This window comes from Lissotriton vulgaris, chromosome 3_2 (genome assembly GCF_964263255.1).
Source record: "Lissotriton vulgaris chromosome 3_2, aLisVul1.2, whole genome shotgun sequence".
NCBI lineage: Eukaryota > Metazoa > Chordata > Amphibia > Caudata > Salamandridae > Lissotriton > Lissotriton vulgaris.
Genome location: NC_141690.1, coordinates 19380080 through 19401900, shown reverse-complemented (window position 1 = coordinate 19401900; position 21821 = coordinate 19380080). Strand labels below are relative to the sequence as shown.

General features: G+C 43.9%; 1 protein-coding gene across 1 annotated transcript in view; it reads left to right on the top strand.

The window, feature by feature from the left end:
- NWD2 (NACHT and WD repeat domain containing 2) overlaps positions 1 to 21821 on the top strand; it is a 715806-nt gene that overhangs the window by 642752 nt on the left and 51233 nt on the right. The window contains exon 6 of the mRNA XM_086964001.1: positions 1625 to 2214. Within this exon, the coding sequence (XP_086820127.1) occupies positions 1625 to 2214 (590 nt within the window). The remainder of the gene's footprint in view (positions 1 to 1624; positions 2215 to 21821) is intronic.

Genomic DNA, 21821 nt, shown 5'->3' with positions numbered 1-21821 from the left:
CTTTTTCAACTGTATAGATCCAGTAATTGTATAAAATTATGTATGTATATTTACATTTTTATATTCACAGATTATATACATGTATATTTAGCTCAAATCAGAAATCAGGGGCTCTGGGGGCCCCCAGCAGGGCCCCCTTCAACCAGCCAGCGGCCTCCGGTTGGGGACTGAAGTGACACCTATGATGCTCCCCTGTTCATCCCTGCACTGTGTAGCAGGCACTGTGCACATGCAGGGATGCAGGGATGAACACAAACTCCCTTTTATGTGTGTAAGCTTGTGTTGCTGCGACTGCACCATGTGCTGACGCATCAAAATTCAGCGTCCGGGACCGCAGACCAGAGGTGGGTCAGACCCGTCTCTGCATTGGTGTCGGGCGGGCGCAAGCCCATCAAAAAAAGTCCCTTAGTTGTAATTTGCTGCATAGATGTGCAAGATCCATATTTCTTTCAGGTAGCTTTTCCATCATATAGTGAATAGACTACATTCATACAGGCCCTGGTTGGTGAAAGTCCATTAAAAAGTTGTCTTAAATCTAAATTGTGCCTAACCATGCAAATATGGCAACATATAACCCTTTGCTCCCCCATTATATGGATCCTACAAACTAATTGGGAGCAAGATGGCAGCCGCTTGGACCCGCTGAATGAGCTGCTCCCCCACTCTCCACTGCTGACCTGTCTTCTTGCAATGAAGAATATCGCTATTTGAATTGAAAAGACTCAGGATCCAGGGACTTACCAACGTTGTCTTCGGCTGGTTCCCTCAAATAATTTGGAGGTCAGGGCTCTAGTTGTGGAGCATCCCGCTCCCTTGTTACCTGGCGTCTCGCAGTGTGAGCGGTCTGGCAACTGCTCCTTTTTTGCCAGCTATACGCTCTGTTGTATGCATGCCGGTAGCTGCGACTATGCCACCAAAAGCATCTAGCAGGACCATCAGGGGCCGTGCCTCAGTTTCTGGGCATACACTTGCAGGAGAAGATCCCGGTTGTATTTTGACTGACTTTCCAGCATTGTCAAAATCCGATTCAACTGCCACCCAACAAGTGCAATGCACTCTGGGAAATGTAGTTCCCTTAGTTGAAGTTCAAGTACTAGGGTGCTCGGACACACTTAGAACAATAGAATTAAACAACCAGAAGGAAGGCACTGAGCCTAGTAGGGAGGACTGTTCAATTTTAACTCACTAGCTTTCATTATTTTGCATTGCACTCATTACCTCTACACAAATTGATTGCTCACATCTGTAGGACAAACTAGAGCGTGTTTTATCGCTACCATTTGAATAGCATAAAAACATCCACGAGCTCCCCTTTCCTTCTGAAAGGGTTGCAGCCCTTAGTGACACTAGTGTGTTACCAGGAAGAGACCCAGATCATGAAGCATGTCACAATGGTGAATAATGGGAATCCGTTCTTTTAAAGGATATTTCTTTGTAGCCTGTAAAGAGGTGTATAGGTTAATGGTTATGGTTTCTTTAGGTCTCATGTGGCTCTAACACATAGAAATTTACTATGTCCTTTGATATTTCTCACTCATATCAGCACTCAAAACTTGTTTGAATACTGTATGCTGAATATAATTATATAACTAACACATCAACTGTTTTCATCTGTCTTTTTCAGCTATTGAAGATGAATTTGATTTTGCTTTGGGAAAACAAACACCAGCATTCCTAAAAAAGTGTGTTTGCTACATTCGAAAAATCTCGAATCTCGACCGCTATGTTAAAATCCCAGAAATGGAAAGATACATGGACGTTGTTTCCGTGAGCGCTAAGGTGGTCCGAGATCCAGATGCTCTGGAGAAACTGATAAAACTTCGAGATGAATTTATCCCTACTATTGTAGCGTCATCTAACCTTCGAGTATATACGTCAGTCACTCATTGTGACATGAAACTCGGCTATTCACAAGATGTAGAGAACCATTATGTAGAGGGTCTTGGAAAACAGTTTTACGAAGACATGATTGATATCATTCAAGCAACTGTGCAGCAAAATTTTGATACTGAAACTGATCCACTTTATGATGAAGTTTTGCAACACTTGTCCTTATGCAAGACGTATTCTTCCTTCTACGAGTATAGATGTGAATCCCTCAACCTTGTGCAGAAATACGTTTTGCCCAGCAAATCAGGACATATCAACCCTCTTGTTGTCTATGGAGGTCCATGCACTGGAAAAACACTTTTACTAGCAGAAGTTGCGAAGAAGGTGAGAATCATGTCTAACAAAGTCTTTTTTAGCAGCGGTCGTGATTTTGCAGAGGATTTCAGCTTTGATGAACGACGCCATTTTAAAAGAGATCATAGGGGCATATTATCAAGGACCGGTGTTAAAATAATCTCTGTTTTATCGGCAGGAAACTACAGTTAAAACGGCGATAATGGGCTTGATAATACACTCTTGTTAATTCCCATGGTAGCCCATGTTAACATCATAACATGGGCTTCTATGGGAATTAACAAGGACGTATTATCAAGCCCATTCTCGCTGTTTTATCGGCAGTTTCCTGCCAATAAAACGGCGACAATTTTAACACTGGTCCTTGATAATATGCCCCATTGTTTCTTTATTTAAATAGCGTTGAAGACATTTTAAAATGTATTGAAGGGGTTTTCATGAGTATTGAATTCTTTTAATAATGCCAAATGGTAAACAAAAAGCAGTTTCAGCATTGACTTTCTCAGGCATACCTTTGTAGAAGATGACATTCCTGTTAGAATTACTGGCCATAGCGCAAATGATGTTTTGCCAGATATGAGAATCTATCTGTAGTCTTCTAACATCTTCTCATGTCTTTATCCCTGTTGTTGAACCACAAAATGTCATTAATAAATATAGCAAAAGAAGTCGCCAGATAGGCTACTCCCAGCTGGTCTGAGACAAAGGGTGTCAGACAATCCTGTAATTTTAAAATTGATGTACTTTTACAAACCTGATTTTAATGTGATTTTAGTTTTAATTGCTGGGGACTTTTTGTTACAACAAGGGGAACGTGTGTGGTACAATTTTGCTTCACGGTTAATTCTTGCTTGTTGGGACATTTTTGAAATGCCATTTTGTGGTTGTGATTCAGAAAAGGGGGTGGTGATGAACAGAGTGTCTGAATTGAGCAGACCACTCTTACCCAGTCCAAAGATCAGGGCTTGATCCATCACCGTTATTTATCTCACTGCCCCATCCCAGCTCAGAACCTGGCTATATGCAAATCAGTCTGTCCCTGGCCCAGTGCATCATGGGAACAGGGCAGACTAAACTACCAAGCCAATTCTTCACCAGAAAGGAAACAAGCTACCGGGGACCGGTTTCTGGCATTTCAGCCGTCTTCGGCCCGGCTTGCTTGAATCCTGATGGAGCAGTGAGAAAGGGACTCATGTCTGAGTATACCCTGCCACACCTATAGTGGCCAAATTCGATTCAGAAAAGGGGGTGGTGATGAACAGAGTGTCTGAATTGAGCAGACCACTCTTACCCAGTCCAAAGATCAGGGCTTGATCCATCACCGTTATTTATCTCACTGCCCCATCCCAGCTCAGAACCTGGCTATATGCAAATCAGTCTGTCCCTGGCCCAGTGCATCATGGGAACAGGGCAGACTAAACTACCAAGCCAATTCTTCACCAGAAAGGAAACAAGCTACCGGGGACCGGTTTCTGGCATTTCAGCCGTCTTCGGCCCGGCTTGCTTGAATCCTGATGGAGCAGTGAGAAAGGGACTCATGTCTGAGTATACCCTGCCACACCTATAGTGGCCAAATTCGATTCAGAAAAGGGGGTGGTGATGAACAGAGTGTCTGAATTGAGCAGACCACTCTTACCCAGTCCAAAGATCAGGGCTTGATCCATCACCGTTATTTATCTCACTGCCCCATCCCAGCTCAGAACCTGGCTATATGCAAATCAGTCTGTCCCTGGCCCAGTGCATCATGGGAACAGGGCAGACTAAACTACCAAGCCAATTCTTCACCAGAAAGGAAACAAGCTACCGGGGACCGGTTTCTGGCATTTCAGCCGTCTTCGGCCCGGCTTGCTTGAATCCTGATGGAGCAGTGAGAAAGGGACTCATGTCTGAGTATACCCTGCCACACCTATAGTGGCCAAATTCGATTCAGAAAAGGGGGTGGTGATGAACAGAGTGTCTGAATTGAGCAGACCACTCTTACCCAGTCCAAAGATCAGGGCTTGATCCATCACCGTTATTTATCTCACTGCCCCATCCCAGCTCAGAACCTGGCTATATGCAAATCAGTCTGTCCCTGGCCCAGTGCATCATGGGAACAGGGCAGACTAAACTACCAAGCCAATTCTTCACCAGAAAGGAAACAAGCTACCGGGGACCGGTTTCTGGCATTTCAGCCGTCTTCGGCCCGGCTTGCTTGAATCCTGATGGAGCAGTGAGAAAGGGACTCATGTCTGAGTATACCCTGCCACACCTATAGTGGCCAAATTCGATTCAGAAAAGGGGGTGGTGATGAACAGAGTGTCTGAATTGAGCAGACCACTCTTACCCAGTCCAAAGATCAGGGCTTGATCCATCACCGTTATTTATCTCACTGCCCCATCCCAGCTCAGAACCTGGCTATATGCAAATCAGTCTGTCCCTGGCCCAGTGCATCATGGGAACAGGGCAGACTAAACTACCAAGCCAATTCTTCACCAGAAAGGAAACAAGCTACCGGGGACCGGTTTCTGGCATTTCAGCCGTCTTCGGCCCGGCTTGCTTGAATCCTGATGGAGCAGTGAGAAAGGGACTCATGTCTGAGTATACCCTGCCACACCTATAGTGGCCAAATTCGATTCAGAAAAGGGGGTGGTGATGAACAGAGTGTCTGAATTGAGCAGACCACTCTTACCCAGTCCAAAGATCAGGGCTTGATCCATCACCGTTATTTATCTCACTGCCCCATCCCAGCTCAGAACCTGGCTATATGCAAATCAGTCTGTCCCTGGCCCAGTGCATCATGGGAACAGGGCAGACTAAACTACCAAGCCAATTCTTCACCAGAAAGGAAACAAGCTACCGGGGACCGGTTTCTGGCATTTCAGCCGTCTTCGGCCCGGCTTGCTTGAATCCTGATGGAGCAGTGAGAAAGGGACTCATGTCTGAGTATACCCTGCCACACCTATAGTGGCCAAATACGATTCAGAAAAGGGGGTGGTGATGAACAGAGTGTCTGAATTGAGCAGACCACTCTTACCCAGTCCAAAGATCAGGGCTTGATCCATCACCGTTATTTATCTCACTGCCCCATCCCAGCTCAGAACCTGGCTATATGCAAATCAGTCTGTCCCTGGCCCAGTGCATCATGGGAACAGGGCAGACTAAACTACCAAGCCAATTCTTCACCAGAAAGGAAACAAGCTACCGGGGACCGGTTTCTGGCATTTCAGCCGTCTTCGGCCCGGCTTGCTTGAATCCTGATGGAGCAGTGAGAAAGGGACTCATGTCTGAGTATACCCTGCCACACCTATAGTGGCCAAATTCGATTCAGAAAAGGGGGTGGTGATGAACAGAGTGTCTGAATTGAGCAGACCACTCTTACCCAGTCCAAAGATCAGGGCTTGATCCATCACCGTTATTTATCTCACTGCCCCATCCCAGCTCAGAACCTGGCTATATGCAAATCAGTCTGTCCCTGGCCCAGTGCATCATGGGAACAGGGCAGACTAAACTACCAAGCCAATTCTTCACCAGAAAGGAAACAAGCTACCGGGGACCGGTTTCTGGCATTTCAGCCGTCTTCGGCCCGGCTTGCTTGAATCCTGATGGAGCAGTGAGAAAGGGACTCATGTCTGAGTATACCCTGCCACACCTATAGTGGCCAAATTCGATTCAGAAAAGGGGGTGGTGATGAACAGAGTGTCTGAATTGAGCAGACCACTCTTACCCAGTCCAAAGATCAGGGCTTGATCCATCACCGTTATTTATCTCACTGCCCCATCCCAGCTCAGAACCTGGCTATATGCAAATCAGTCTGTCCCTGGCCCAGTGCATCATGGGAACAGGGCAGACTAAACTACCAAGCCAATTCTTCACCAGAAAGGAAACAAGCTACCGGGGACCGGTTTCTGGCATTTCAGCCGTCTTCGGCCCGGCTTGCTTGAATCCTGATGGAGCAGTGAGAAAGGGACTCATGTCTGAGTATACCCTGCCACACCTATAGTGGCCAAATTGGATTCAGAAAAGGGGGTGGTGATGAACAGAGTGTCTGAATTGAGCAGACCACTCTTACCCAGTCCAAAGATCAGGGCTTGATCCATCACCGTTATTTATCTCACTGCCCCATCCCAGCTCAGAACCTGGCTATATGCAAATCAGTCTGTCCCTGGCCCAGTGCATCATGGGAACAGGGCAGACTAAACTACCAAGCCAATTCTTCACCAGAAAGGAAACAAGCTACCGGGGACCGGTTTCTGGCATTTCAGCCGTCTTCGGCCCGGCTTGCTTGAATCCTGATGGAGCAGTGAGAAAGGGACTCATGTCTGAGTATACCCTGCCACACCTATAGTGGCCAAATTCGATTCAGAAAAGGGGGTGGTGATGAACAGAGTGTCTGAATTGAGCAGACCACTCTTACCCAGTCCAAAGATCAGGGCTTGATCCATCACCGTTATTTATCTCACTGCCCCATCCCAGCTCAGAACCTGGCTATATGCAAATCAGTCTGTCCCTGGCCCAGTGCATCATGGGAACAGGGCAGACTAAACTACCAAGCCAATTCTTCACCAGAAAGGAAACAAGCTACCGGGGACCGGTTTCTGGCATTTCAGCCGTCTTCGGCCCGGCTTGCTTGAATCCTGATGGAGCAGTGAGAAAGGGACTCATGTCTGAGTATACCCTGCCACACCTATAGTGGCCAAATTCGATTCAGAAAAGGGGGTGGTGATGAACAGAGTGTCTGAATTGAGCAGACCACTCTTACCCAGAGCAAGCAAACCGGGCCGAAGACGGCTGTAATGCCAGAAACCGGTCCCCGGGAGCTTGTTTCCTTCCCAGTGTAAGAATTGGCTTTTGTAGTTTGGTTTGCCCTGTTCCCATCATGCACTGGGACAGGAACAGACTAATTTGCATACAGCCAGGTTCTGAAACTGGGATGGTGCAGTGAGCTAAAAAACGGTGTTGGATCTAGCCCTGATCTCTTGACTGGGTGAGAGCTTTCTGCTTAATTCAGAGACTCTGTCCCTCACCACCCCTTGTTGTAAATAATTTTGTGGTTGTGGCGCTCCCCTTTTTAGACTGGGTGGGGATTAATTCCCCTCTGCAGCCCATTTAATTTACACTGATGAGGATGAACTGCTGACGTCCTAAAGGCGCACCAAAGGCAAGCCCATCCGCGCCCACCCACGTCTAGCCAGCTTCCAGCGCCAGCCCATGCTTGTGGTTTTGCCATCTGCCCCTCAGTTTGTGGTAAAATAACATAATTTATGTCAATTAAAAGCTTTAAATAAAGCTCAGCCCTACAATCATCTGATAAAAGTTATCTCTCTATGAATCCATTCCCTGCCTTGTATGTCGACCTCACAATAATGTCTTTCCCTGCTCCCTCGGTAGGACTTACTTACTAGTGCCACACAAAAAGTTTGTTCAGCTGAGCTCCCTGAACATAAGTTTAAAACTTGATTATTAATGTACGATTTCAAAGCATGCGCTAAATATTAATGATTTTGTTTCTTCTAAAAAATGAGATGATGTTTTTCTTACTGAATCTTGGCTTTCGGACACTTTGTGCCCAGTTTGGTTAGTGTTACCACCTAATTTGGGGATTCAGCTTCTTGATAAAATAATAAAGGGGGTGGCATTGTGATTATTTTTCAATCTGAATATATATGTACATCATTTGCATCTTTGTAATCTTCTCCCTACGAGAGTGCCACTTTTTCTCTTAAACTTTCCAACAATGTTTCTTTTTCTGATGCATTAATATACTGCCATCTCAAGTTGACTATGAATTTTGTTAATTTGCATGTAGACGAAATTCGGTTAAGTAGCCTTAAATTTGTCAATTCCACAGTATAGGGTGACTTTAACATTCATGTTGATTTGGAGCTTAGCTTAGTCTTGGTTATTCTCTGAGGCTTTTGCTTCCCTGGATCTGATGCAGAATGTTTGTGACTCAACTCTTTTTTTTTGTGTTGAAATTTTTTATTATAAATTTGAAGATAAAAGTACAGATGCAAATAATGATACAGAGTAAAATCTTTGGTAAGGAAAAAAATAGTACAGATGAAGAAAAGTACTACACAAAATATAATAAATATGAGAATATAAAAATAACGTATATCCCATAATCCTAAAAGCAATGATAATGAAAGATTATAAAAAGATTATAAAATAAGTATAAGATGAAAGAAGAATGAAGGAAAGGTAAAAAGAATGGAAAAAAGAAAATAATAAGAGAAAAAATAAGAGAAAAAAAGAAAAGAAAGAATAGACAAAAATCCCAGAGCAACACAACACAAAGTCACATAAAAAGAGGAGGTAAGGAAAGAAAATATAAAGCTGAGCAATACAAAAGGAAGGACTCAAAAGAATAGGATTAAGAAGGAGAAACAATCAAAGGAGACGGAGGAGTAAGGCCAGGATCCTCATGCACAGTGGCTTCCAGGAAAGGAGACCACACCTGGAGAAAAATGGAAGCTTGATCCTGCAAATTCTAAATTGTACGTTCATGTAGAGCTGTTTGCATCATCGCCACCAACCACTCTTCCTGCGAAGGAGGGAGAGGGGATTTCCAGTGCCGTAGTATGCAGATTTTTGCTGTGGCCAGAGCGGTATGAAGAAGACGAGTTTGTGGTGTAGAAAGCTTCGGAAGGCCACGAAAATCATGCAAGATAATATTCAGAGAGGTAACGGGTAGAGGGAGCGACATAGTAGTGACCAACGTCTTCCGCACAAAAAGCCAAAAAGGTGTTGTATGAGGGCATTCACAAACAATATGCGTAATATCACAACCAGAGGCTGAACACCTCCAACACAAAAAATGTGATATTAATTTAGCATGGTGTAACTTGACTGGAGACCCGTGCCATTCATGTAGAATTTTAAAAACACAAAATTTAAGATGGGCTTCACGAACTCCCTTATGTAATCCTTCCAATATTTGATCCCATTGAGTATTGGAATACATGACCGAGAGGCGAGACTGCCATTTCAACTGGAGAGCTTGTGAGAGAGGTTGTGAAAATAGAGGATGCAAGAAAGTTTTATAAAGAACAGAAGTCACACCTTTAAGATTCCCCCACAACTGTAGATAGGACAAAAAAGGAGATACAGATAACAAGTCAGGCGGGTGACCCAAATGTTTTGTGAGAGCTTGTTGGAGCTGGGTGTATTTGTAGGATTCGGTGGATGGTAGATGGAATTCCTCACAGAGTTGAGAATAAGATTTAAAAGTATTATTGTGAAACAACTGGTCTATTGTCTGAATGCCACCTTCCTGCCAAATAGGCCAGGACAGAGTGCGACCTCCAACCCGTACAGCAGCATTGACCCATAAAAGAGCTTTGATATGGATGCGTGAGTTAGATTTAAGTAAACGATGACTCCTCTGCCAAGATCTGGACATTGCAGATAAGATAGGGTTTTTAGGATCAGAAGAACTAACCCCTTTACCATAGAGAAGGGACAAACCTGGACCAGAAGCTAACAAGTGTCGTTCAAGGGGAACCCATTGAGGTATATCTTTAGATTTGGGTAGAAAAAAGACAAGTTGCGAAAGATGAAGAGCAAGTGAGTAATGCTCGATAGAAGGGAGACCCAATCCTCCTTGCAGCTGATGAGATTTTAATTTTGCAAAGGAAGACGCGGTTTAGCTGTGCCCCTGACAAAAAGCTTAATCTTGGAGTCAATGGATCTTAGAGTGGTTAAGGGGATGTGAAAAGGAAGCATACCCAAGACATAAAGGAAGCGAGGAAAAGTAACCATTTTGACCGCCTGTACTCACCCCCACAAGGACAAACCGAGAGCCTTCCATTTATTAAAGTCTCTTTGCATTTGCGTGATTAAAGGAGTCAAATTGTCCGTGACTATATTATCCAATCCTCTATTTATTAGGATTCCTAAGTACTTAAGCCGGGATGGTTGCCAACGAAAAGGGAAACCAGAAATCACATCTTTTGTTGTGCCAATAGTCATGGGTAATGCTTCACTCTTATCCCAATTTATTTTGTAACCAGAAAAGGAAGAGAAATCATTAATGATGCGGAGGAGAGCAGGAAGGGAGCGGGGAAGATCAGTGAGTGTGAGGAGCACATCATCTGCATATAAATACATTTTTGAGTGACCAATTGGAAGGGGAACACCTATTATCTCAGTAGATTGTCGTACCGCAGCAGCTAAAGGTTCCATTGCGAGAAGAAAAAGAAGAGGGGAAAGTGGGAAACCTTGACGAGTACCTCGTCTGATTGAGAATGGAGTGGATAGGAAACCGCCGCAATTGACCTGAGCTGATGGGTCATCGTAAAGCAGCCACACTTTATCTATAAACGGAGCACCAAACCCAAACCTTTGCATGACAGAAAAAAGGTATTCCCACTCAATACGATCAAATGCTTTTTCAGCATCTAGAGAAAGAAGTAACGCATTATCAGTAAGATGTTTAGCTGACCATAAAGTATGAGACAGAGTGCGTAAATGATTACGAGATGACCTACCCGGAACAAAACCTACCTGGAATTATGGATTAAAGAAGGTAGGACTTTACGAAGGCGTGAAGCAAGAATGCTGGCACGTATCTTGACATCAGAATTTAAAAGAGATATCGGCCTATAACTACTGCACAGCAAAGGATCTTTGCCAGGTTTCGGTAAGACAGCTATGACGGCCTTGTTTGAAATAGGACCAAGAGAAGATTCCTCTACTGCCTCCCTAAGTGCCGCATGTAAGGTGTCGATCATATTCTGACCGGTCCATTTAAAGAATTCAGGAGGAAAACCATCATCTCCCGGAGTTTTATGATATGGCAATGCCGCTATCGCTGAAGATATTTCATCCTTTGTAATAACATCCTCCAGTAGGGCTCTACCCTCATCGGAGAGTTTTGGGAGATGGACTGTATCTAAAAAATTAGACATCGCAAGTGTGTCAATATGAGGGCTTGGAGAGTAAAGAGATCTGTAGAATGAAGCAAATTCTTCAACAATCTATTGTGGCCGAGTGAGCACGTCACCATTACTTGATTTAATAGCTGGGATAGCCATATTGGCCTCCCTCTGTCGCAATTGCGCAGCCAATAGCTGACCAGCCTTTTCCCCCTGCTCATAATGACGTCCTTTCATTTTTTGTAAAGCGTATTCAGCTTTAGAAGTAAAGAGACTATTAAGGGACATTTGTGCCTTCTCCAGCGATTTCCGAACCTGAAGAGTTGGAGTTAAAATATATGATTGAGAAAGTTGACGGATGTCCTCCTCCAAGGCATTCTGTTTATGTGCATTTTCCTTATTGCGAAAGGCAGCGTCCTGCATGAGTTGACCTCTAATCGTTGCCTTGGCCGCTGCCCAAACCATTCTCTTGGAAGAGACTGATGTATCATTGAGTATAAGATAATCTTGGAGTTGAGATTGCAAAAAGAGTTTACCTGCTGGCGCTCTATACCTAGCAATATTCAAGCGCCATGGTTTATGACCTGGTTTGGAAAGACCCAAGTCAAGAGACAGGAGAACAGGGGAATGGTCGGAAATGGCTGCTTCCACGATCTGGGACTGTGTAACCAATTGGACTGCCCGTTGTGAAAGAAGAAAATAATCGAGACGTGAGAATGTACCATGTGAAGGGGAGAAAAACGTATATTCTTTGTCCTGAGGATGACTCAATCTCCAATGATCAACTAGACCAATATCAGCAAGAATGTCCCGGAAAATGGCTTGATCTGGAGCATTAACAGTGTCAAAATAACCTGTTCTGTCCAGAGTCGGAAGCTATAACACTCCTTAGCACACGTAAGTCACAGTAATGTTATATATACAAGTGTTTCCACATTCTGATACAATCACAAAGAGTAGTTATTATTGGTACATCAGTTCGTGTTTATTCTTGTTCACTGGAAACTTTCCACACAGCCGACACGTGTTTCGTCGTAAACGGGGATGTACCCACGACTTTTTCAAGGCTATTTCCAGATCTGTTCTTTTTCAATCAGTATGCGGTGATAATTCCAACCCGCATGGGGGTTCTACGGGGGTCCTCTGCTGTATAGTATTCTGCATGTGTTGTCCGATTAGCTCCAAGTATCAGTCTCTACAGGAGGGCAATCGAGCGGACACGCTGATTGTGAATGGGGAATACTTCTCGGGCGGGACTACAACGGGCAAAAGCCGTTGGCATATTCGTAGATGGAGACTTGGACTGAGAAGGGTGGATATTTGAAGAAGACTGGGTTTCCATATCATCGGACTTGATATCGTCCAGAAACTGTTGTAGGAGTGCGGGATCATAAACGTCTCTGGATACTCCATTCCTGGTAATTCGAAAACGTGCAGGCTCAAATAAGCCATACTTGATGTCTATTTGACGTAACTGTGGTCGCATGGAAAGAAACGCCTTCCGCCGTTCATTTGTTTCTTTAGAGAAGTCTGCAGCCATATGGATGGTATAACCTTGAAATATAAAGGGGCCACGTGTACGGGCCAGTGATAAAATCTGTCTGATTTGTTTTCTGCCGAAGAAAACAAGCAATGATTGGTCTAGGCCTGACAGAAGATCCAGAACGTGGAGGATCCAGTCGATGAGCACGTTGAAGTTCAAGAGGAGGAGTAAAAGAAATACCAGTCAAAGTAGAAAGAGCATCACAAAGAAAGGACTTCATTTCTTGGTTTTCAATGTTTTCTGGAAAACCAAAAAAATGGATGTTGTCTCTACGACTGCGATCTTCCAAATCAACGATCTTACTGTGAAGAAAGAGGAGGTCCTGATCTGAACCCTGAACACAGTCTAGCCGGCCCTCCATTGCCATTTTTTTGGAGTCAATGACGTCAATCCGTGTGTGAAAAGTAGTGAGTTCTGCCCTAATAGACTTAGTTTCCGTAGTCAATGAACTCATGGCAATATCCAGACCCTCTAGCCGCCGGTTGACCCCACAGATCTCCAGTAAAATGTGGTCCATAGTGTCAGATAGTGATTTACCGTTCTGAGGTAATGTAGCCTGTGAAGAAGAAGGTGACGCAGGACCATTGCCTTTAGCTGTGGAAGTAGAGGATTGCTTGACCACATCAGTGAAAAGACTCTGATTAGGCCCCCGACCGCCATTCCTGTTATTTGACTTTGCTGCACACCGTTGTAGTGGTGGTCTACAATAGCGAATAGAGGTTATATAGGAATTGGAGGCAATGATGAAAACAGAAATTCACTAAAGAACAAGGAGGCAATGTAATATGAGCATTCAGTAAATAACCAACATGAACAGCATACAATTAGCGTCAAAATCACCTCAGAAGCAAGACATATAAAGGTCAAGTTAATCTGACACATATGTCATGTTATGTTATGTTATGTTATAAAACTCTTCTATAGCGCACGGCTACTCATACGAGTGTCCCAGCGCTTTGGCAAAGAGAAAAAAAAATCAGTACATAACACAGTGCTCAACGCAGGTGGCAAAGATATTAATGGGTAAAAAGCCACGTCTTCAGCTCTTTTCGAAAGGCGAGCAAGTTGGTTAATGATCGCACAGCAGTTGGAAACTTGTTCCAACAGCAAGGGGCCAGATAGCGAAAAGAGCGGCCTCCCGTATGGGCTCGTTTGATTGTAGGGACGATGGCTTTTGCTAGTTGTGCAGACCTCAGAGTTCTCCATGGAACATAGAACGCCATCCGTTTCCAAGGATACTTAGGGCCGATGTGATGCAGGGCTTTAAAGGCCAGAGTCAACACTTTAAATGTGACTCTCTTGGCAATAGGGAGCCAATGCAATTTCTCTAACAGCTCTGACGCATGTGCCCTTCGTGGCAGTCCAAAGATAGCTCTAGCAGCCGAGTTTTGCACGACCTGTAGGCGAGCTAGGAGATATTTAGGGAGGCCTAGGTAGAGGGCATTCGCATAGTCAAGCCTCGAGCCTCGAGCCTATCAAGGCTTGAACTATGATTTTTTTATGTTGAAGAGATATTAGGGGGAGAAATTTCCGCATCATCTTCAACATGCCAAAGCACTTTCCTGTCAGTCCTATGACTTGAGGTCTAAAAGAAAGATCTGTATCACAGAGAATGCCCAGATTTTTAGCTTTTACTGAGGTTTCTCTAGGTGGTACTATATCCTGTGGCCACCAGGACCTCCACTCAGGATTTGGTGGGCTTCCAAAGAAAAGCAGCTCTGACTTATCCGAGTTGCATTTCAGGCCATGACTCTGAAACCACTCAAATACGGCTTCCAGGCACTCCCCAATCTGCTTGCCATCAAAATCCTCTCCTTGTTGCATGTGAAAAGTAGCTGGGTGTCATCAGCGTAGGATATGATCTGGGCACCAAAAGATTCCGCTACCTCCGCCAGAGGAGCCATGTAGATGTTAAACAGGCAGGGGCTAAGGATGGACCCTTGCGGGACCCCTACCTCTAGCGGAGGCATGCCAGCGGAAAACGGAGGTGCCCGGACCACTTGTCAGCGGTTGGTAAGAAATGACTTAAACCATTCCAACACCGTCCCCCGCAATCTGATCCCCGATAGTCTTGACAGGAGACCGACATGAGGGACGGTGTCGAAAGCAGCCGACAAGTCCAACATGACCAAAATCGCCTTTCCTCCTCCATCCAGAGTCTCTCGAATGGCATCCGTTATCTCTAGCAAGGCTATCTCCGTGCTGTGATTCGCACGGAAACCTGATTGAGATTCGTGAAGCAGGTTGTTATCTCTATAAAGCTGGTAATAGAGGAATGCACGTGTTTCTCAATCACCGTGGCCATGGCTGGGAGAAGGGAGATTGGTCTGTAATTCACATGCTCAAGGGGATCTGCAGTAGGTTTTTTTAGCAGCGGAAGGATAAGGGCGTGCTTCCAGGCCGCCGGTACCTCACCTGATGTGAGGGAGGCATTGAGCAGTGGATTAAGGAGAGTGTTAATTGCCGGAGCAACCCTTCCCAGGCAGGTGGCAGGACAAGGGTCCAGCGGCAAGCCTGATTTAAGACGGGTTAGTAGTTCAAGGGAGGAGGCCAAAGACATGGCCGGGAAGACCGAAAGCAACGGTCCAGATTCCTTTAAAAGTGAAAGTGGACATCTCGGGTGACAGGCTCCCACACTAGGACCTAATCGATGAAAGGAATCTTGGATGAGCTTGATTTTATTAGTGAAGAATTCACTAAGTTGGCAGATCCATGCTCCCGTATGAGAGTGAATCGGTGAGCTTGCAGCAGGGGAAATGAATTCCTGAACAATTCTAAAGATTTCCTTACTCCTGTTATCTGCTCCATCAATTCTATGTTCGAGATAACTTTTTTTTGCCTCCGAAATTTTCTTATGATAGAGACATATTAGTCCCCTGTATTTACTTTTATCTTCTAAATCATAGCGTCGCCTCCAGACTCGTTCCGCCCTCTTGCAATCCTGGCGCAACTTGCCGAGGAGGGGAGTGAACCATGGGGCCGAGATATGTTTGCTCTCCGTTTTGCCTATTTTGCGATGAGCTAATTTCAAATCTAGATTCAAGCCATTTCTGGACAGTTGCTAGATCTAACTCCAGGTTCCCTGTGAGAGGGCAGGGATATTGATCAAGGGCGGCCGAAAGCATTTCTGCCGTCACTTGATGAAAAGGCCGCGACCGCCTCCTAGTATCCTCCGCTCCTCTAGCATTGGGCTTAACCGTAATAACGATCCAAAAATCAATTAGACAATGGTCAGACCAGAGAACGGGACGCGGTGGAGAGGCTTTTAAAGATCCGGTGGAAAAGATCTGATCAATCGTGTGACCTTTAGTGTGAGTTGGGTTGCTGATGAAAGGAGAGAAGCCCAATGGACAAACTATATCAAGAAGCTTGATGGTGTCGGGGTCAGCCGCTTTATCCATGTGGAGATTAAAGTCTCCCAATAGGAGACAATGATCAGATCTTAAACACATTACAGCGATAGCCGCCTGTAGGTCCTCAAAGAACGAGCCCAGAGGGCCAGGTGCTCTATAGATAATAATCCCAGTACAAGTATGGCGAGTAGATAATTTAAGAGTGAAGCCCAAGGCTTCACTGCCCTTAATGTTATCCATCGGGAAAGTAGAACAGGACAGATCCTTGTTGGCAATTATTGCCACCCCACTGCCACAACCCACCTCTCTATCCTTCCTATGGATGGTATAATTAAGCATATGTCACTTATGGCACAAAAAGCAGCGAATCAAAAATGCCAAAAATCAGTTGTGAGAAGTTAAAGGGAGAAAATGGAGCAGCACTACTGCATGCAAATCTGCTAGTACTGTTAAACTTTTCCCCCTTCAAATAGTATCTACAAAGTGCCTCCACTGACAGAATAAATAGTAGAAGGAATAAGTCAGGCAATATTTAGCTGTGCCATAACTGATAGGATCACTGGGCACATGTGCACAGTTAATAGAGTAAACACTCTTCGTTGGAATAATAATTATGACAGTCTGTTAGCCGTGCCTGCATTACTGTCATGGTGCCTCTTCCAATTAAACTGTTTTACTGGAAACTCGTAAAGGGACAAGAAAAGAGTCTGAGGAGAGCGCTGGTTATCGGAAACATGAGCAGTAAGGGAGTTCACAAAAAGGCAGCCTGCAGCAGTCTGAAAGCGTGCCTCCACCGTCTGAGGAGGGGCGGCCTTGTAGCTGAGGAGGCGCGGCCCTGGAGTAGCTCTCACGCTGCCTCAGCTGAGGAGAGGCGAGGCCACGGAAGTGCGCGAATGCCGAGGCGAGCACAGCCAATGCCGGTCACCTCGCCGTCACTCCGCTGACGAAGGAACCACAGCCTCTATCCGGGAAAGAAGATTACCGCTGTATCAGACACGGACTCCGGAGCCCTGGCATCGCTAGAAAGACGACCCACTGGAGCAGGTGAGCCCTAGAAGCTTGTCAGGGGTCCGTCCCTCGGCGGAGCTCCCCTAACAGGCGGCCATCTTCCTGCGTGGCCAGACCACGTCCCGTGACTCAACTCTTGAGGCGGACTCAACTCTCGATTCAAGTCACACTCTTGATTTAATCATCTCCAATCTGCCCGACCTTCACTCAGAGACTTCCAGGCCTTTAGCATGGTCTGATCACTTTCTTGTTCCTTGGGAATTTACACTTCCAGGCAAGTCTGTATCTTCAGTACCCAGCCTGCACAACTCTCGATCTTGGTGCAAACAAATGTACTTAACCTGGCATTCAGCCTTTCCAATCATGACCACAATTGTATGATGATTTTTAGAACTTGACACCTCATCTTTTAATAATTGGCTGAGTTCGGCAATACATTTGGTTGCTCCGTTCAGAAGACAATCCACAGCTAGATTTCTCGCTTCTGCCCCCTGGTTTACTCAAACACTTGCTTATATTAAAAACGACTGTCAGAAATTAGAGGGGCTGTGGGGGAAGGATTACGGGGCCAATCTGAAACTGGCCTATGAACAGACCCCTAGAGATTACCCTGTGGCAGTTCATAAGGATCAATCTGAATATCTTTCTAATCAAATCAAGAAAGCTTCTAATATACCTAAAGACATCTTTACAATTGTTAATTCAAGTCAGGTCAAGTAAAAAAACGCTTCATTCGATTTTGATAGTAAAAAACATAAAAGCACAATAAGACAATAAATATACATTAACATCATTAGTTCATTATGTGAATAAAATCAATTGAGTTAAAAGAAAAACATTTTAAAGGGAGAGTCACATTAATTACCGAAAATGTGTGTTGAGTTAATTCATTGCAATCCTGGATTTGATTACAGATTTTAAAAATGATGACACAAGGTACATGATCAGTTCTTCTTCCAGCACTTGCAATTTCATTAGCGCAGTCCTACATTGCCTCAAACCCCAATATTTTAAGATTGGCATTGGAAATCTTTTCCTTGGCAAAGTGTGAAATTTGCAAAAAAGTATACAGTGTAGAGTGGACTGTTCTGAAACATAATCGCAAGGACATAATATCAGGTTTTTGGACCAACAGTTTAAGTCCGGAAACGTAATCATTCTAAAAAAAGGTGCCCCCCTGAATCTTGTCAGTAGCATACGAGAATAACAGCTTTGCACCGGGATCACGTATGGCTGGATACCCTGCCTTTGGAGAATCAAATGGTTCTCCATGACTGATGTTTTGCTTTTCTCATCCATCCAATGTTTGCTCTCTAGAAAATGCAAGCAAATGTGTTTTAGCTTCTTCCTAGAGACTGTTGCTAAACATTCCGGGGAGTCAAAGTATTCTATATGCCCAATATCAGTCAAAAATCTCTTTACGTACCTAAACCAGGGAATCCTTGAAGCCCCTCTAAACTAAGGCAATCCAGTATTACATCCCTATTCAGACCTGTCCCATCAGTTGACCACATTTTATGCCACAATAGAATGAGATCAACCTTAATAAGGTCTGAGATGTAGTGTATGCCTAGTTCTTGATTGCACACAAGCGTAGAAGTGGACTGGGGGACCACTAATAAATAACGGAGGAATTTATTCTCGCAAAGCTGAATAGTATAAGCTTCACTTATCCCCCATATCTCTGCACCATACATCGCTGTGGGCACACATTTAGTTTTAAATATGTCCACTAGTACTGGGACTGGGTGACCTCCTAATTTATTAGCAAAGTTTCGGACAACCCCGATTGCTCTTGAAAAGGCCAATTTTCTTGCCTGCACTGCTGAAGACCAAGTCCCCTTTTTGTCGAAGTTAATGCCTTACTCCCTTTTTTATATCAAATTTAGAGGTGCATTTGCCCTTGTTCCCATGCCGCACCCTTGCCCCAGCCCCCCGGTATAATTCCTTTATAAAATCTAGCAGTTTTGGTTCAACTCCCAGTTGCAATAATATGGACCACAATTTTCCGTGATTCAGACAATCAAAGGCCGAACTTAAATCTACAAAGCATAGGAATACATTTTCTTTTTTAGCCGTTACATACTTAGATATTATCAGCGCTAAATTCAGGCCGTTGTACCAAGTCCTGCTCTGAAACCATATTGAAACTGTGAAAAGATACCTTGGTCTTCCACCCAGGACTGTAGTCTATTAAGTATAACCCTCCTGGCGACCTTCATGAGTGAATCCAGTAAGGAAATTGGTCTATAGCATTTTGGATCACTACGGTCGCCTTTTTTAAAAATGGGGATCACAATGGCCTCTTGCCATGTATGAAAAAAAACATATTTATTACAGCTGTTTAAGACGTTAGTTAAAAGTGGGGCCCATAATTCTATGTTGGATTTATATACATCTACTGGCACCCCATCCGGTCCTGGCGCTTTCCCAGCATCACTATTATTGATAGCCAGTTGGACTTCTGTTAATAAAATTCAACGTTTAGAGGGAAGATTTTTTGGGCCATATCAGGAACTCCATCTATTTGTTCTAAGCTCGCGGCCTCATTTAAAACATCTGCCTGGTAAAGCTCACTGAAATAGGTTACCCATGTGTTTTCAGTAATTGCCACTTCTATTGTGTTTGATTCTTTATCTATAAAGAAAGGGTATTTACTGCCTTCCAGAACCCAATATGATCTTTAATCAGACAGGGTTGATGTAACGCCTGCCAGGCTTCCTGCTTCAGCTCTCTTTTGTGATTTTTTACTGCATGTTGATAGGCAGTTCTTGCAGATCTATCTTCTGTCTTATTTTGTGTCTCCCTTTTTAAAGATGACATTAAGTGTTCATGTGTAAGTTGAACCATCTTTATTCATTAATCCTATCATGTCTCCTGTGGTCTTATTAGGAGTTTTCGAATTTCCTCCATAATTATGAGGAAAGCGTTACTAACTTTAAGATCACCTGTTTCCACAGTGAGGCATGTTTCGAATTCCCTCTGTTTATTTTTAATGAGGTTTGCAAGGAAGGCTATTGGTTCTACTTTGTTCCAATTCAAAGAATATCCATTCTTCTTTGCTAGGCTTAGTTTTTAACTATATAGATTCTCAGTTAAGTTATTTGCTTTATCCTGAGTCCTTGCAAAGAAGAGAGATAAGCTGCTTGGATAATGATCACTCATTGCTATTTCACGTATATTATAGTTGAGAATGCGACTGGAATGCCGCTTAGATATTAAGGTAAAGTCTATAATAGATTTATATCCCCTCCCGATGATTGTTGGCTTAAAAGGGACCGGGGGGGGGGGGTTACATTGTTCATTTATGAAGCCCAAATCTAATTGGAATATTATGTCATTAAAATAGTTACCCAGGATTGTATGGGAAAAATGTGCACTAACATCCTCTCTGCCTGAGCCCAAGCCACAGATATTCAAGTGGCTATGTGGACAAAGAAGAGAGTTAAAGTCCCCCACCCATATGACACAACTGTCACCTGTCTGATTTTCTTCAATGCTCCTTAGAGTTTGGGAAAGGTCCTCTAAAATATTACTAATCTCTGCTTTGGGGATATTATTATAGAAATTTACCAAAACAATTTTTTGGTTTCTCCCATCCGTTAACAGCAATATCTGATGGTATTCGGAGGTTGGTTCAAATGTTACTGTTACGCCACTTAAGAGATTTGATATATAGGTACAAAGACCCCCCTTGTTTCTTCCCCTTGCCATATGAGTAGCGGGTGTGTAGAAAGTACGGTAGCCATTTATATGAATCGCCTACGTAACTCAGCATTCCTGTAAACATATAATCGAAAATTCTTGAATAAAAGATAGGCAGCCAGGATCTCCAGTCCTGCCAGATAACCCCGCGATGTTCCAGGACATCAGTCTAATGTTATCAAACATTTCTGCATTGGTATCAATTGTCCCGTCAGGTTTCTGCGAGGATATATCAACTTGCATACCTCCATTTTCTATCTCTGGTCTTTTACTCTGTTCCAGGGGCACTTCCAACCCATCCGCAATACTAATAGCTTGGGCAATCCTATCAAAAGAATGATTTTGAAGGGTATTATCACAATTTTTTGTTTCTTCAGTTTTTTGGCCAATGTTATTTGATGTGGCAGTACTTGTAGCCAGTCAATCCACCATTTCAAGTGTGCTATATCTGTTGTTGGTTGCCTGCCCAAAACCCTTAGGAGCTATTCTGTTTCTGGAATGTCTTATTCCTGTGCTCCCCTCCATACAGTTTCCCTGTAAGGCATCATTTGATCTACCTGTTTCTGGGCTATAGAAATAGGTAAGAGCAAATGACTGTATCCTTTTATGTGTCATGTAATGCCACTCATCACATATGTACTGAGGAGCTTGCCTATCTCTAAAGTTTATGATGATGCAATCTCCTTAAATGTTTTTCCTACTTCTCCGTACCCAGCATACTCTCCGTACAAACAGAATCTTGCTATGAATGTGTGGAGGCAAGGGTCTATTAGCATTAAGCCAATGTGTCGTCTTGTTTTTCAGTTCGACAAAAGATTTCGAAATACCTTTCCCTAATTCAGGGACTCCTGTCAGAACAACGACATAAGGGGTGGATTCTGGGGGCAAATCTATAGTTGGTAACAAACAACCTTCTTCATCAAACATATCAGTACGATTTCCCCGCTTCAGTGTAATTTTGATTTTTCCCCCACCCACTGTATGATTCAAGTCCCCTATTAATGGAGTATTTTCAACATTCTTTGTACACTGGACACCTTCCGTCCTTTTCTGTAATAGTCCTATCGTTGAATCACCGCCAGATATTTGAGGTATTGGAGATGAGCTCCACAGGTTAAGGCTGTATTGGGTACCTGTTATTCAATTTGAAAAAACTTTAAAGGTTCTTGA